The sequence below is a fragment of the Podarcis filfolensis genome, assembly GCF_964270895.1.
Source record: "Podarcis filfolensis genome assembly, chromosome: 2".
NCBI classification, from domain to species: Eukaryota; Metazoa; Chordata; class Lepidosauria; order Squamata; family Lacertidae; genus Podarcis; species Podarcis filfolensis.
This window is the reverse complement of record NC_139605.1, coordinates 33369899-33387643: the sequence shown is the minus strand read 5'-3', so window position 1 is coordinate 33387643 and position 17745 is coordinate 33369899. Positions and strand designations below refer to the sequence as shown.

Genomic DNA, 17745 nt, shown 5'->3' with positions numbered 1-17745 from the left:
CAATTTTTGAAATCCCAGCGCACAGCTGTATGGTCCACCCTTACTCTTTCTTAAATTTTCAGTCAATTAAATAAGATTCTCCTAGACACATGTCATTACCTCTCTGTTCCAGGTCATCTTAATTCAAAGTCAGTTGTTGACCCGTGAGCCGAGTTTTAATGCAGAAGGAAAATGAGTAGTCAGTGTTGATGACTGATCTCGTTTAATGGGAAAAGTCATCTTGATGTCATGCGTCCCAACAACTGCTGACTGTATCAATTTAATCAGTCACATAAGGAAATGTTTGGATTTTCTAAATGTAGTGCTGCTCAGATAGTCAAACATGAAAAACCGAAAGCAGAACCCTCTGCCTTATTCGGTAAGTTTCTGTCTTCTGCCACAAATTAATAGGGTGGCCACAGGCAAACCAAATCCAGTTATGGATTTGCCTTACAGAGTGCATCAGGTCATTATCATTAATCACTGTCATTAAGTAAACATTTTGGGCTACAGCTCAGACAGAAAGGTTGAATCTGTTTATTAAGCTATAAATCCCATTGGGGGTTACTGGCTATAGACTATGAGTGATCCAGCTGTGATCACATGTGATTATGTGCTGCAGGATTAGGCACTGGATGGCCCTTCTAATCAAGATCTCACATGGTATATTGTGATAATGTGTGTACTATTTTGAGATAAGCCTCTGTTGGCAAAAAACAAACAAACCAGTGGTCTATTATTTGTTTTATATTATTAGATTTGTATCCCACCCTTCCTCCCAAGAATCCCAGGACAGCAGGCCTAGTCTTTGCATCAAATGCAGATTGGTGTGTGGGTGGTTGTGGCAAACACATACAAGAAATGCAGGTTTATGTCTTTCTGTGAATGGTAATGGATAATTGGATTTTAAAATTTGCTATACTATCACATAGCTTCTAAATAGGATCAATAGAAAGAGTTTGGCTGTATAATAGGTGGTTGAGTTTTGCCCCATGAACTAAGGTTTTCTCCCTTGTGCAACCTGAAGCCAATGCTCGCAGCTATCTATTAAAGTCCAAATTAGTTTATTTCAGTGGATCTGTTCATGCTGAGCCAGCCTTGCAAATGCTTAAAGCGCATACCTACAGTAGGGTTACAGATACACTTACAGATGTGTTGGAAGTATTCTCAGATAAATACACTCCAACCTGTTGAAACTGCCAACTTTGTTGACTTTAATGTGTTTTAATAAATATGTAAACAAGATATTGGGATTTATTTCGAGTCAATGGTTGTATCCAATGGGTGCTTTGCACTAGTGAAAAGCATTTCGCCAGTCAATCCTACCACCTTCAGTATCATTTCCCAAACTATTCTAGAGGGTCCCCCAACTCTCAGCAGCACATCTTTTGGAGGGTTGCAGTGGATTGGAGGTGAGCAGGTAACAAATATTGAAACTGTGTGCTCTGTAAGCATGAGGGGTTTTTTTCCTGGTTCAAATCAATTTGGATGCAATTTGGAAAGTTTTCAGATAATAGGGATAACAGGCAATTGCAAAATTATGGAACAAAAATTTGTGTCCCATTAACTGTATTAGAGGGTGTGTGTGTGTGTGTGTATTACAGATAGACCCCATAACCCCAGAATCTCTACTAGGTATGTGGTTGTGGACATCAGGTATGGACACCAACAGCATTTCTCTGTTACCACTTCTCCATCTCTAAATATATCACTGTATCACACAGATACTGCTGCCTTACATATCGCCGCAGCAGATATGCTAAAGGATTACAAGGGGCTGAGATCACTATGGCAACAAAATTCCTATCATTCTCTTACAGCTGCACTTCTCAAAAGATAAGGCAGGCCTCCCCAAGGAGATTGAAACGATTGCTAGGGAGGCGCAGTCCATGACAGAATAATTTTTTTTAAAAAAGGGCAAAAAGTGTGGAGGAGGATTTTAAAAGAAGCTAAAGTGGAGAGAAAGGGACAATTCTTCTTAGAGGCTCATTCAAAGAGGGTAAAACATTGGCACCAAGACTCCTGACTACTAAAGGGGTTTCAGATCTCGTGCCAAGAGACTCATGAAAAGCAGCCCTGGCTTGACTACGTCTTCCCACAGATGCTGCTAGGCAAGGGGAATCATACACCTAGGAAAACGTTACAGGTTTGATAGTCTCCTATGGCAGAAGAAGTGAAGGGGTCCAATCTGTGACTACTTGAGAGTCAGGGTACTGGATGATCTGGAACCATTTCCAAAATAGAACCATAAAATTGTAGAGTTGGAGGATGTTCTTAAAGTCAGAAGGTATTCTTTTGCTTGTTGGAGTTGAGCTCCAGTAGTGTTTGCCTGAGTGAAAAGGCCATGAAATGTGAAACTGGTGCCAAGCCTTTACATCAGTAGTGCACAGGAGAAAACCTAACCATTTTTTTTCTCATCCTAAAGAGGCAGGCTGTCAAGACCATCCCTTTAGCAGACGGGCTAATTTATCTAGTTTATGATTTTTCGTTTCAGGCAGGCACCAATTTTTTTGGGGGGGGGGGGCTACTGCACATGTTCCTTGTTGCTGATATAGGATCTTCCCAGTACAGAGCTACTTTGCCATGTTCAGCTAATGAATTGGCACACTTTAATTGACACCCATGGTAATGCCACTATTGTCCCTCTCAGTCCTACTGCTATAGGTATCGATGCACAGCCCGAAGCCAAAACACCCCTGACAGCTCTGCTTCGAACCTGGGGTTCCGCTGCGCTGCTGACACGCTGCCTGGCTACTTAAAGTGACAAAGGCTGGCTGGCAGCTGTGGAGGACCGAAAGATCTCACCCGAGGCGAGAAGCGCTTAAGGAAGAGAAGGACTGTGGCTCAGTGAAGGATGTCTTGTTTGGAAAGATAAAAATTAAAGTGCTGAACTTTATAACACGTACCTCATTAATACTTCCACAGCCACAAATAGAACCAACAATCCTCCAATTAACCCAGGAGGGAGAGGGGGAATGACAGTTAATGAAACACCATGAGACTGTCCCCCCCACTTGGTGTGCGGTTGGTTTGGGTTTTATCTTCTAGGGATACTTACCCTATCAGACCTCCACCTCTTTCCCATACCATTTTGACCCAGGAGTCCTGGCCCAAGGATGACTTGTTATTGAGGGGATGTTACCCATCTATTGGGGAGGCTAGTATGGGATCTGGGATTTCCACAATTGAAGGGCTAGGGAGGAATGGCGGTGGGGCTAGATATCTCTATCGGCGAAGGGTTTCGAGATGCAGTGATCCTCGAACCCCTTCCAATCTACGCCCCATCCCAAGGGATGAGGGTAGGGAGAGCAAGGATTACACACCTCCGTCATTGGTGCTGTGCAATGCCAGGTCCATAGGCAACAAAACCGCCACCATGCGTGACTTTTTTGTCTCGCAGGGGATTGACCTGGCTTGCGTGACGGAGACCTGGGTACGGGAAGGCGAAGTAGTCTCCCTACATGAGATAACACCCCCAGGTTTCTCTGTCCTCCATCAATCGCAGACTGTGGGTCGGGGGGGAGGAGTAGTGTTGTTATTCCGGGAGGATTGCTCTTTCAGAGCTCTGGCATCACCGGCGATCTCCGGCATTGAATGTGTTGGTCTCGTGTGGGGCACCAAGGAGAGCTTGGCTGTCTGGCTGGTGTACCGACCACCCAGCACACCTGCAGCCACCCTGTCAGACCTGCTGGAGGTGGTGGTGGGCTGGGCCTTGGAGTTCCCAAACCTACTGGTTTTGGGAGACTTCAACGTCCATGCCGATGCCGCTCCCTCCTCACAGGCTCTGGACCTAGTGACTTCCATGGCAACACTAGGGCTCTCCCAGTTTGTTTTGGGCCCCACTCATCAAGCAGGCCACACGCTGGATCTGATCTTTGGGGCTGGCATAGATGTGATCATGCTCCCCGCTGTGGAAGTGCCATGGTCTGATCACTACGCTCTAAAAGCCAAGATTGACTTCCCGCTCCTCCCCGGCTCGGGTGGCGAACCTATTTGGGCTCGTCCGCGAAAACTGATGGATCCTGATAGATTCCGACAAGCCTTGCGGAACCCTGCTCCTCCTGGCGACTCATTAGATGACCTTGTTGAGGACTGGAATAACCGGCTCTTGGCAGCCATTGATGAGATCGCACCTAAGCGCCCTCTGCGACCCCGTCGAAACCGGGCACCTTGGTTTACTGAGGAGCTCCGGAAAATGAAGCGGGATCTCAGACGGCTAGAGCGAGTATGGTGACGGACTCGTGACGGAGCCTCAAGAACATCTTATAGGACGCTTATGAAAGCCTATGAGATGGCTATGAAAGCTGCTAAGAAATCTTACTTTGCAGCTTCTATTGCATCCGCTAGCTCTCGCCCGGCACAACTTTTTAGAATAATTAGGTCAATAACGTCCTTAGGAGGACAACCAAATTTAAGCACAAATTTGACCCACAGCTGTGAGGCATTCGCAAGCTTTTTTGCGGAGAAAGTCCTGTTGCTCTGCCGTGACCTCCCTGCCAATTTAGATACAGTGACTGAACTGGAGGCCCCTTGACTGACTTCAGGTCCAGTGTTGGACCATTTCGATCGGATACTCCCTACTGATGTGGATAGATTCCTCCAAGTTGGTAGGCCCACCACCTGCCTCCTTGATCCGTGCCCGTCTTGGCTGATTAGGGAGTGTCCAGATGTTGCGCGGAACCCCCTGGTTGAAATTATCAATTTGTTCCTTGACACGGGGACATTCCCAGGGGAACTGAAGGAAGCAGTGATGTGTCCACTCTTAAAGAAAACTTCATCAGATCCCTTAGACCTATCCAATTACCGCCCAGTTTCAAATTTTCCATACCTGGGTAAGGTAATTGAGAGAGCGGTTGCTGAACAGCTTGGTAGGTTTCTGGAGGAAACATCGGCATTAGATCCATTTCAGTCCGGTTTCCGTCCTGATTTTGGGACGGAGACGGCTCTGGTTGCCCTAACAGATGATCTCCGTAGACAACTGGATCGAGGCAGGTCAGGACTGCTGATCCTTTTAGATTTGTCAGCAGCCTTTGACATGGTCGATCATGATCTTCTGGACCACCGCCTCGCAGACGTGGGGATACAGGGCATAGCCCATAACTGGTTGTGCTCTTTTACCTCTGGTCGGGGACAGAGGGTGGCACTAAGGAGGGAAATGTGGTCGCGCCACTCCTTGGTGTGTGGAGTGCCGCAGGGCACAATTCTCTCCCCGATGCTTTTTAACATCTTTATGCGCCCCCTTGCCCAGATTATCTGGAGCTTTGGGCTGGGCTGTCACCAATATGCTGATGACACTCAGCTCTATCTGCTGATGGATGGCCACACCGACTCGGCCCCGAACACTCTGACCAGATGCTTGGAAGCTGTGGCTGGATGGTTTCGTGGGAGCCGATTGAAACTAAATCCTTCGAAGACAGAGGTCCTATGGCTAGGTCGGGATGGCATGGGGATGAGGGACCAACTCCCTTCTCTTGCGGGGCCCCAATTAGTGCCATTGCCTTCCGTTAAGAGTTTGGGTGTAATCCTTGACGCCTCCCTTTCCATGGAGGCGCAAGTTACAGCAACAGCTAAGGCAACATTTTTCCACCTTCGCCGCATCAAGCAGTTGGTCCCTTACCTTTCCTGCCCCGGCCTGGCCACAGTGATCCATGCGACGGTCATCTCCAGGCTTTACTACTGTAATTCGCTCTATGCGGGGCTGCCCTTGAAGCTGTCCCAGAAACTCCAGCGGGTACAGAATGCTGCAGCAAGGCTCCTCATGGGGTCTCTGCCATGGGAGCATATTCACCCAGTGCTTTTCAAGCTGCACTGGCTCCCGGTGGAGTACAGGGTCAGATTTAAGGTGCTGCTTTTGACCTTTAAAGCCCTTCACGGCCTAGGACCCTCGTACCTACGGGACCGCCTCTCCTGGTATGCCCCACGGAGAGCCTCAAGGTCCATAAATAACAACACCCTAGTGGTCCCAGGCCCTAAGGAAGTTAGATTGGCTTCAACCAGAGCCAGGGCCTTTTCAACTCTGGCTCCGGCCTGGTGGAACGTTCTGCCTCATGAGACCAGGGCCCTGCAGGATCTGATTTCTTTCCGCAGGGCCTGTAAGACAGAGTTGTTCTGCCTGGCCTTTGGCTTGGAGCCAATTTGATTCCCTCCCTCCCTCTCTTTCTTTTTTCTTTTCCTTCTCCTGCGATGAGGCTACATTTTAATATTTTAATGTTCCATTATTTTAATGTTTTTTATTTTTGTTTTTAAGTTGTAATCATTCATCTTGTTTTTATTATTGCTTGTAAGCCGCTCTGAGCCCAGCCTTGGCTGGGGAGGGCGGGGTATAAATAAAAAATTATTATTATTATTATTATGAACTTTCTGCTTTAATGAACCTCGGCGGGAGGGGGGAAACGGGCTGGATTTCCATTTGTATTTCCGGAAATCTAGCACTGATGTATGGAGTATTAACTTTGATTGTTTTACCTCTGAGAACTGAGAAGAATTATGGCCATGAATTGAGGGGGTTCTTAATAAGGAAAAGAAATGTTTAGAGGCAATTGGCTTCAACTTGGAGATGGATTTACAAAAGCAGGAAGTGAAATGCTGCTTTATTTCTTTTAATAATAATTCAGTGTGTGGCTTCCAAGTGGCCCCCCCAATACCAGATATGGCCTTCAGTGGCCAACTTCCTGCAATATTGGAATCAACTTTTGTTTAATTAGCCTCGTGGATTACAGTCCTAAATATGCAGGCATCAGTGTATACAGTTTGAATTAGTTGCAAATATGTTTTCATAGAGTGTGTAAAATCCTTAGAGGAGCTACAAATGACCCAAATTAGAAAAAATGTGCACAAACAATGCATTTAATGTTTCCAGTTTATCCTTGTTGCCAAATCTAAGGTACTTTCACTAAGGATTGAAACCTATATACATTTAGTTAGGAGTAACCTTGGCATTTCTGGACCAAATGTGATTGTTGGTTGAATGAAAGGGACATCTGAAGTGTTGGTGTGTGGAATGAGGAGGGGTAGGGTGAAAATCAGACACAGTGTACACTAGAGATGGGAAACCTGGACCCTCTAGGTGTCTTTGGATATTTCCTACCAAACTGCCATTGCACTTTTGCACATCACTGACTTATACTAAGGATACTCCTTTTGCAGAACAGCAAAAAGTTCTTTCTCTAGTCAATGGCCCTTTCGGGGGGGGGGGGGGAAATGCATAAAAAATAATGATAGGGAAAATGATGATGAAAATAAGTTGTGAGGCTTAAATGTGCTAATATTGAGACCTAGCTATAGAATTTTGAAACAGTTAACTAATATATTTGATGTCATTCAGTCTGAGAACTGATAAAGGTGGAAGCCAAAACATTTTGCTGTAAGAATTTAAAATTTCTGTCTTGTTTCTAGTCTAGTCACTATAAAGTGTGTGTGTGTACACACTAGTCTTCTGGTTGTAAATGGTTTTAACTTTTAACTTATTTTGGTTCTGCATTTTATATACAGGTAGTTGTAACCTAAGGAACCTTATGATGGGTAAGAAATACAATAAATCAGACATAACCAATGAAGTGCCTTCCAGATGTTTCTGGATTATAACTCCTGACATTCATGACCATTGGCCATGGGGCTGATGGGAGTTGGAGTCTTAAGTACATCTGGTGGGCACCATGTTGTTAACCCCTGAAATGCCATTACTACTTAGGGATAGAGAACCTATGGCACTTCAGCTGTTGTTGAATTCTAACTTCTGTCATGCCTGACCATTGGCTGATGGGGGTCCATCTGCTGGGCCACAAGTTCCCCACCTTTGACTTAAAATATTTCTAGTCATATGAATTAAGCATATGTTAATCCTAAGCAAGCTGGTGTGCTGTAAGCTTCTCACATTTCATGATACTGTAAAATACATGGTTTTTAAATTCATTTAATTCGAGTAGCATATTCATTTTTGCCTATGTATTCTACTATTTTCCATTCTTCTTCCAAAGAAGGATATCGTAGCTGTTTGGTGTTTTGATACAATAGAACTGGATGCCACAGAGACATTTTTACTGTAAAACCATTTAGGGTGGAGTTCTGGGTAGTAAGTGTACAGATTTTGACCTTGGCAGAATAACCAACCCAAACCATCAAAGTGACTTGTGTGTAACTGCCAGTATTAGCTTGTATATATCTGCACATGGTGTGGCCTAGTAAATAGCACAAAACTGAGACAAACTAAGTTAATCAACAGCAAACACTTGGATAGTTTTGGCCTTGGTTCCCATGTGTAAAATGGAAGAAGAATTTTCACTGGGGTGAATAAGACAAGGATGTTAAAGTGCTAGAAGGATTAACAATCACCACAGCCTCATTCTGCCTAATGGTAGGGCCAGCCCTGTATTTGTTTTGCTGACGGTGGGGCAAGTTATAGCAAAGTGCTGGAAAACTGAAGAAGAAATAGCTTTGACTATCTGGTACTGTCTAGACTACATTGTTAGCAGAGAAGCTTATTAAGGAGATAAGAGTACCATGAGCTTGTGTTGCAACAGATGACTTTTTGCAAGAGTGGCACTGCTTTATACCTCATATTAATCATCACTAAAGCCACCAGCTACCCACAATGACCTCTGCAAGGGCATCTTCAGATGCCAGTTTTCACAAAATGCACAGAATATGAAGCAAACCTTTACCACAAATACACACTGAGAAATTAGTAACACACTTCTGTATCTAATAGTCTTGTTAAGAAAAGCATTAAGAAGTTCACGCCAGCAGTTTAGCAAGGAAATTTGAACATGTCCAGCACTCATTCCTGCCGCTATAATGCTCAGGGATTTCTCCGCTATACTGGATCTCATATTGAAATCCATTGGTAATTATTTAGCTGTTTCACCCATCTTCAGCTTTCTAGCAAATACATTTAAAGGTTGACAACCCAGTCAAGATTGTTGCCTGGATCAAGCAATGCGTTTTGTTTTCCTTGTTTCTTTGGGCAAGAAAAGTGCTTCCCCTTTTTCTTCCTGGTCCTGCAATTTTCTTTTAAAAATACAAAATCAAAATAAATAAATCATGGCTTCTAATTAAACACTCTGTTCCCAGTTGTGATTCTTGCATTGGGCTAATGTTTTGCTTGCTTAGCTATTCAGCGTTTGTGGCATTTCCTGTCCTAAGTAATTGTTGTCAGTCCAGCTGTGAATTTAGCAAATTGCCCTGTGTTCTACTAGGGAAGAAGTGCCCAGCAAAGATTTGGAGACGTGGAAAGATGGAGATGGGGATTTTGTTGTTGTGTTAGATTATGTCAGAGGGAGTTGTTTTGATCATAACGGAAAGTGCTCAGCTGTTGTATCATCCCGTAGCCTTTGATTGCACAAGTTTGCTGTCTAAAGTTATCATCAAAGGCTTTCCTGTTTGTGCTGTGGCATAACACTGCAGGAGGCAAGCTGTGTTGGGAAGTGTGCCCCAGTGCAGTTCTCCAGTTATGAACCCTGATTCACGCAACAATAACTGAGAAGCAACTAGGTGGGCAGAACCTTGACTCCCATCCTTCAAGTTCATTCAGCTACACCCTGAAATCTGAGAAAACCACTTGATCCTGTGCATGCATACTCAGAAATAAGTCTCACTATGTTCAGTGGGGCTTGCTCTCAAGTATGAATAGGATTTCATGATGAAATTACAATTCCTGCTTCTCCACTGGCACAGAGTGATCCTTTGCACTACACCCCCAACCTGCAACCTGTCTCAGTTAACCCAAAACATATCTACAAGCTTAAAACCATTTCTTGGTCTTTCCTGCTGGTGTATCTAGCAATTACTTGTGTATGCCCATAAATGACTAAGCCGCTTCTGACGAACCAGAGCAGTGTGCGGAATAGCCATTTACCTTCCCGCCGGAGCAGTACCTATTTATCTACTTGGACTTTGACGTGCTTTTGAACTGCTAGGTTGGCAGGAGCTGGAACACAACAACAGGAGCTCACCCCTCCGCGGGGATTCAAACTGCCGACCTTCCAATCGGCAAGCCCTAGGTTCTGTGGTTTGGACCACAGATGTCTACAGTGTACCAGCAATAATGGCAACGATGTGGGGGGCACTACTCCTGCACTATGCAAGTAATTTCCCAGTTGTGATAGCACAGATGTGGCACAATCTGACTATTTAATATGCAAATCATTTAGGTGTAAGAGACCCTTAAACAGGGATTCTTTTCTCACCTTGGTTCCTTTGTATGCCATGATAATGCAGATTTTCTGCCTATCTTGGGTTAGCAGGAATGAACAGTGTACTTGATTGCTTCTGTTTCTCTCCTCCCCAGGTTGTGAGTGAGATGAGCAAACCAGGAAGCCTTGGCTTTGTAGTACATCCAAACCAGCATTCTTGGTTTGCTGCTCCTGAACAAGCCACCATCAGCAAACCAACAGCAAGCCATGGCTTCTTGTGACTTGTTAAGGAGCAACAATACATGATCCCTGATTTGTGTTAAGACATGGTTTCCTGGTTTTCTGATTCTTGACAGGGGACAATCAAAGCAGGTGTGTGTTTATGTGTGTTTATGCACAAGCAGAACCCAAGTCAATATAAGTATTTTGAAAGTTCCAATCTTAGATTTAATCTAAATCATATCTAATCTTAAATTTCTATGTGCCTTTTTGTGCTTAATCCCTACAATTAGTAGATTTCAAGACTATGAAGATATATATTTTTAACAGAGCAGAATATTAATTCTTCAAATAAATCTAATTTTGAAAGATAGTTGGGAAGCAGGGGTGCTGAAAGAAATGCAGTTGTCACGAAATCCTACTTTAGAACATTTATAGATAGTTCAAAGCATTGGTTTCCTGGTACTTTCTGCTGTTTAATATTCCACCAGTATGAAACAAAACAAAATGTTCCCTTCAAGCTCCTGACATATGGCTGAACAAATCTCTTGTATAGGACTAAAGCCTCTTGAATATATTTATTAACAAGTCTGAAAAGCCTTGCTCTTGGATCTACCCACTCATCTGTAAAATCAGAACACAAGTGAAATGGATGGCATCTGAACCAGTAGCTTGTGATTTCATGCCTGTAGAGCTATGCATTTGGTAAGCATGACATCTCTCTCTTGCTCTGGTGTCTGTCAGTTGCAATCTTGCTTTTAAAGAGGTATTGCTAATGGTAAGTATTGGGTGAGCAGAGGCGTGCAAGATAGCTTATTCTCTGGCATCCAGGAACTCCCAGCTCTGGTTTTACACAATGGAAACTGACTTACCCTAAGGTGAATATAGGACTGCAACCTTCATCTCTTGAAAATTTGTATGTTTAATAGAATGAAACTGTAGGTAAAGAAACCAAGTTAGTCCCTCAGCATTTGTTGATCTTACATTCAGTTTGTGGCAGCACCTGGTAGGTCAGGGCTGTTCTTCAGCCTTGGGTCTACAGATGTTGATGGACTATAACTCCCATCTTCTCTGACTAAGCTGACTAACTCTGACTAAGCTGGAAGTGGATCATGGAAGTTGTAGTCCAACATCTAGGGACCAATTAGGGGGGGACAGTCTGGTGGGGATGGAATGAACAAAGAAGAAGAAGAGTTTGGATTTGATATCCCGCCTTTCACTCCCCTTCAGGAGTCTCAAAGCGGCTAACATTCTCCTTTCCCTTCCTCCCCCACAACAAACACTCTGTGAGGTGAGTGGGGCTGAGAGACTTCAAAGAAGTGTGACTGGCCCAAGGTCACCCAGCAGCTGCATGTGGAGGAGTGGAGACGCGAACCCGGTTCCACAGATTACGAGACTACCGCTCTTAACCACTACACCACACTGGCTCTCTTCATTCACCTAGAGAATATTCTAGAAGACATTTGTCACATTTTACATCTGAGTAGTGAACTTTTTGAAAATCTCCTTGTTAAGGGTAGGTAATTCATCCTTTTTTCCGTTCTGTGGTTGTTGCTGTATCCTAAGGTTAAAACTTGCAGTCTGATACTAAGGGAACCAGGGCTAGCTTGGCCATGAGACAGACAGCCGATGTTGGGGACCACAGCGGCTTGCCATTCTTTCCCCCTGAGGTAGCCTGCTCTACACTCCCTGAGCTAACTAGCTGCCCTCAGGTCACCCAGGATCACCCAGGTCACATTAACATGCTGATCTGCTTGAATTCTGTATGTGGATTGGGTGAGGGTACCATCTGCTCCTTTGCCTCAGGCAGCAAAATATCTTGAGCTAGTCCAGCAGGGAGCAGGACTTGGCAGACTTCTGTGGCCAGTAGTGGTGCACCCTCCTGACACTTACCTGGAGACGGTTGGGCCAGCATGGTGGTAAGGTTGAGTCCATGTGGGTGAACAGGAAGGAGCAATCATTCCCCATCCCCCATATGCAGCAGTAACTCCAATAGCACCCCGAAACACACACCGCTACTGCCTGTGGCTGGTGCTGGCAGCTGTGAAGGAATGAGTCTGCCCTTAGGTTCTAACACAGGGAGGAATGTATAGCAAATCAGCTGCTGCTGTAAACCTCTCTTCGTTCTAGTCTGCTACTCTAGCTATCCCCAGCTCAACAGAGCCTATGGAAAATGGCTATGAAAGAATCATCTGAGCGGGTGAAAAAAACACCCCAAAGCCCTGACTAGGCCATTATTTTTTTGGTTGAGTGGCTAGCCGTGCTGATCTATGTCTATCCCTCTGGGTCCTCCTCCATGCATCTTAGAATTTATAAGCAATAAATGGCATTTCAATGCCATTTTTATTTTACCCCCTCAAAAAAAATAAATCTTATGGAAGATGAAAGTGTAGCACTGAGGGTTGTGGAAGGTAGGGAAGAAAATAATAATAAGATCACACTCTAGGAATAAATGAGTGGAAACATGGGCGAGGAACCAGATGTTGGAGTGCAAATCCCATAATCTATCTGTTGTCCATAAGACTGGGACTGATATTATTATTATTATTATTATTATTATTATTATTATTATTATTACCACCCTTCATCTGAGGATCGCAGGGGGGTTTACAATATAAAAACACAACAATACATATCATAGTAACAATCAAAAACCATACCCACCCCCAGTTTAAAAGGCCATAGATTGTTTAATTAGCCAAAGGCCAATAACAGTTAGAGTCTAGCAACATCTGGAGGACAACAGTTATCTAAGCATGATAAATCTTAGATCATACATGGGAAAGTGTGGAACAGTCTTGCAGCAGAGATTTGTGAGAAGGGGCTGTGATTTCGATTTTGAGGCAGTGATAAGAGAGATCGCAGCTGCTTCTCATGAATCTCAGCCACAAGATTATTCCACTATTTATTTTGTATTTTCCAAATAGATTTATTATGCTTAGAGCAAACTCTAAGGTGCCCCTATATGCAAGTCTTCCAGATGGTAGAAATAGGAGCTCCATTGCACCTCTTTAACTGTTGATTCTGACCGGTGTCCATACCAGAGAAAAGATTGCTAAAATTTTGCTTATTAGAACAAAGCCAGCTCTGCATGGCCAAATCAAAACCTGGTATTAAAGGACAGTGTAGTCAATTCTTTCATATGGTTTTTCAGTAAACTGTGTTCATTGATACGGGAAATCTTCTGCTGAGCAGGAATTAAAAAACAACAACAGCTAGATATGTATAAACAAAGTGATTTGTCATCTTTGGATACCACTAGAACTGCCCCCTGGTATACTATGTTTAAATATCAGCAGGGCCATGAAATTACTTTACTGTTTTGAAAGCTTTCAGCCCCGCTAGCTCAGATTTCATTTGATGACCTCTGCAATTTTTAGATGAAAGATACAGCTATATTCCTTACGTTTGGAAAGGAATACGGAGGTGAGGAACTCAGGAATGCATTGCACTATTTGTCTTGCTGCCCTGTAGCAGAATGGCAGCATTAAGGTGTCACAGCAAATCTCCTGTATTGGAGGCAGTAAGCTTCTGAATGACTGTTGGGAATCACAAGTGCTGTTGAGCTTAAGACCTGCTTCCCGCAGACATCTGTTTGGCCAATGGGATAACAGAAAGATGGATCAGATGGGCCTTTGAACTGATAACAACAACAACAACAACATGTTTGTTTGTTTGTTTTTTATACATATCCTAGCCACTCTGGTCGGCTTTCAACAGAACATTAAAAACAGAATAAAACTTCAAACATTAAAAACTTCCCTAAACAGGGCTGCCTTCAGATGTCTTCTAAAAGTCAGGTAGTTGTTTATCTCTTTGACATCTGATGGGAGGGCGTTCCACAGGGCGGGCGCCACCACCGAGAAAGCCCTCTGCCTGGTTCCCTGTAACTTTGCTTCTTGCAGTGAGGGAACTGCCAGAAGGCCCTCGGCGCTGGACCTCAGTGTTTGGGCAGAACGATGGGGGTGGAGATGCTCCTTCAGGTATACTGGGCCGAGGCCATTTGGGGCTTTAAAAGTCAGCACCAACACCTGGAATTGTGCTCAGAAAGAGCAGCTCTCTTTTTACACTTTTAAAAGACTGGTTCAGAAGTAAAGAAACTAGGAAAACTATGGTGGTTTAGAAGAGGCAATAGTGTATTCACATCATTGCTGAGAACTAAGCCTGGAGTAAACACCACAGAACTGCAGTTTTGTCACCGACTCTTAGCTGCTTAAAGTCAAAGCTCGTAAAGGGGGTGTTTTTGATCTCACACTTGAATATGGTGCAGAATTACAGCTGATTCTGCTGCTGCTTTCCTTCCCTGCTCATCACACTTGCTGCGTTCACCCCAACTGTAACATTATCTGTGAAGTACATGACTTCTGCACTGCTCATATCACTTCTTTGTTTGAAAGATCTCTTCTTCCTGCCAATGAAGAGATCCCAAGGCAGGTACAAACAGCACAGTCAATAAAAAAATGAAATCCAAACCACAACTACAAATGCTATATGAAACAAATTGCTTTGGCTTTGGTCCTGGCACAAAACCATTATTCATTTCAGTGGCAGTCATAGGTTACGCCCTTAAGCACAAAGCAGGTGTAGTTGAGAGAATTATTTGCAGCCAAGTTGCATTTCTCCATTGGGATGCTCCCACCTACTAAGGAGCTCCAGTTTTTCCAGAAAAGGCATCATAATCATTAGACCTGCCTAACTGTATGTTGAGGGACGCGGGTGGCACTGTGGGTTAAACCACAGAGCCTAGGGCTTGCCGATCAGAAGGTTGGCGGTTCGAATCCCTGCATAGGGGTGAGCTCCCATTGCTCGGTCCCTGCTCCTGCCAACCTAGCAGTTCAAAAGCATGAAGTGCAAGTAGGTAAATAGGTACCACTCCAGCAGGAAGGTAAATGGCGTTTCCGTGCGCTGCTCTGGTTCGCCAGAAGCGGCTTAGTCATGCTGGTCACATGACCCGGAAGCTGTACGCCGGCTCCCTCGGCCAATAAAGCGAGATGAGCGCCGCAACCCCAGAGTCGGCCACGACTGGACCTAATGGTCAGGGGTGCCTTTACTTTTACCTTTAACTGTATGTTAACTTATTTTGCTACATTGGCCTATTTTCTTTGGCATATTACACACACATTATTGGAACGTCTTCTGAGTTTCTGCACTTTGTGGGGGTGGGAGGCTATCTGAAAAGTACTTCCATAGTGCCATTCTTGATTGTGGCTGAGCAATTTGTCGGAAGATTCAGGACAGAGAGAATAAATCACGTCACACACTGCATAGTTCAGCTATGGAACTCACCCCCACAGAAGGGGACACCCAAAAACTAGGATGGCTTTTGAAAAGGATTAGAAAGAAATCATGGACAATGCTAACAATGGCTACCTCCACTATTAGCGGCGGCATGCCTCTGAACTTGGAATTGGCTTCCCACAGGCATCTGTTTGGTGACTGTGAGAACAAGACAGTAGACTACAAGGTTTGACCCAGCAGGCTCTTCCTGTGTTCTTAAAGGTATACACGTGCACCCACACACACAATTGTAATAATTATAATAATTCTGTATCAGAAATCTAAGCAGATAAAATACTTCTGAATGCCTTTATAACAACGACGCAAGCTGTGCTTGTGGATTTTGACACAAAAAGGGAAGAGGAAAAGTTTGAAGTGTTACATTGTAAGTGAGCATTCATTTTTAAAGGGGGAAGTGGTCCCTCCCTAAAAGTGGTTAATACTTGAAGTAATACAATAGACACATGTCTGTGTAGGAAATGTCTGACAGGGCACCGAATTTTAGACTGCTTACGTGGCGCCTCAAAAGGCAATGGTAGCAGTTATGTTATGATAAGATTAGCTAATCTTCATCTGTCCACTGTGACCCAGTTGGTTTCCGAAACTTGTCTCGCAAAAAAAGAAAAAAGTGTACTGGGTAAAGTAAACCTGCCACAGGCAGACCGGAAAGGAGAGCAACACCCATTATCCTCAAAGAGAACAAACTTCTCTCTTTACCCCAACATCCCCCCCCCCCATTTGTTCCTTGTTTCCTCTGTATAAGCATGGAGTTAACGACTATGGAACTTTCCTTTATTAACTGGAATGCACAGCTGATCCAGATGACATTTTGAAGAGCAGAACTCTGCTTCTGAGGAACTGTATTTTCCCAGCTAAAAAAATCTAACAATATGGAGTTGTGATGAAAATGAGATTCCTCTGCCCACCTCCACCTTCCCTTCCATCCACCGAAACATGAGGTCTTTTGCGGTAATGAAGCTGTTATGAATTGCTGGTGTGGGAGTGCTTTGCTTCAGGAGTCAGCCTGGTGGTAAAAGTGGGTGGTTGGCAAGCTCATATCCCCACCCAAGCTTTTGCAGCAGAGATGCAATCAAGGGGACAGTTCAGACTTATCTTACAAAGTCAGATAGATGCCGAGCTAGTTATGATGCTTGTCATTGCAAGGATTAGCATGGCTCTTGGCAGGTAAGGACCGTAGCTTAAGGTTACCAGATTTATTTCAATGAATCCGGGGACACAATCAATCAATCAACATGTTTTTAAAAGAGGGGAAAGGTTATTAAAAAATAGAGAAATAATGTCTTATCTTCTGTGGTCTCCTCTGTTGCGCGGCCCCAGCCTTTCTTAGAGCACTAGCCGTGCTTCCCCTCTCCCTCCCTCCTTGCACTGCAATCCCCTACAGGCTTACTTGGGAGTAAGCATTAGCAGAACCCCCTCCTCCTCCTGCTACCCTGCCCATCTTTCTGGGTGTCTCCTGTGCAGGCATCGTCCAGCAGCCACCCATCCGAGCCGTGGCACGCCCAGTTAGCGGGTCCGGGGCAGAGCCAGCAGCAAGCGAGCGGGAGGAGGCGTGCTTGGCCGGATCAGCTCTTCTCCTGCTCACCTCTCATCTGCGATGGCCAAAAACAAGCTGGCCAACAAGCTGAGCCACCGCTTGCAAGTCGAGGAGCACAATGGTGAAGCTGAGCAGCAGCCGCAGCTGCCCAAGCACTGAGGCTGAACCGGAGCCCAAGCCGATGGCCTTGGGAAGTGGTGCCGACAGCGAGCTGAGCGCCAAGTTGCAGCGGCACACCGAGCTCAACGACCCCGCCGACGGCACCCAGCACTGTGTCTTCAGCCCCTACTCAGAGTCTCCCTATGTGTCTTGTGCGCAACACATCATATGGGGACTTCCAGCGAGGCAAAATGGCGGGCAACACGGTAGTGGGCAGCTCCTGAAGCTAGCCAGAGCCAACTGGCTCTGGGCTGCTGAGGCTGCCGCTGCCACTTTCCCCGGGAACATTAGATGAAATCCGGGGACTGTCCCCGGGAAACGGGGACGTCTGGTAACCCTACCATAGCTCATAGGCAGTGCATCTGCTTTACTTGAGGAATGGCTCCAATTTCAATCCACAGCATCTCCATGTAGAGCTGAGAGATT

At 44.8% G+C, this 17745-nt stretch overlaps 1 protein-coding gene across 2 annotated transcripts in view; it reads left to right on the top strand.

Annotated features, from left to right (window-relative positions):
- SUMF1 (sulfatase modifying factor 1) overlaps positions 1 to 16842 on the top strand; it is a 74387-nt gene extending 57545 nt beyond the window's left edge. Inside the window, exon 9 of one of the 2 annotated variants that reach the window (XM_083602183.1) lies at positions 16369 to 16842. In XM_083602183.1, the coding sequence (XP_083458309.1) occupies positions 16369 to 16404 (36 nt within the window). In that variant the 3' untranslated portion in view covers positions 16405 to 16842. Of the gene's footprint in view, positions 1 to 2629; positions 2869 to 16368 lie in introns of those variants that run through there. The other variant, XM_083602182.1, reaches the window with a different exon arrangement.
- Positions 16843 to 17745: the final 903 nt, after the last annotated feature.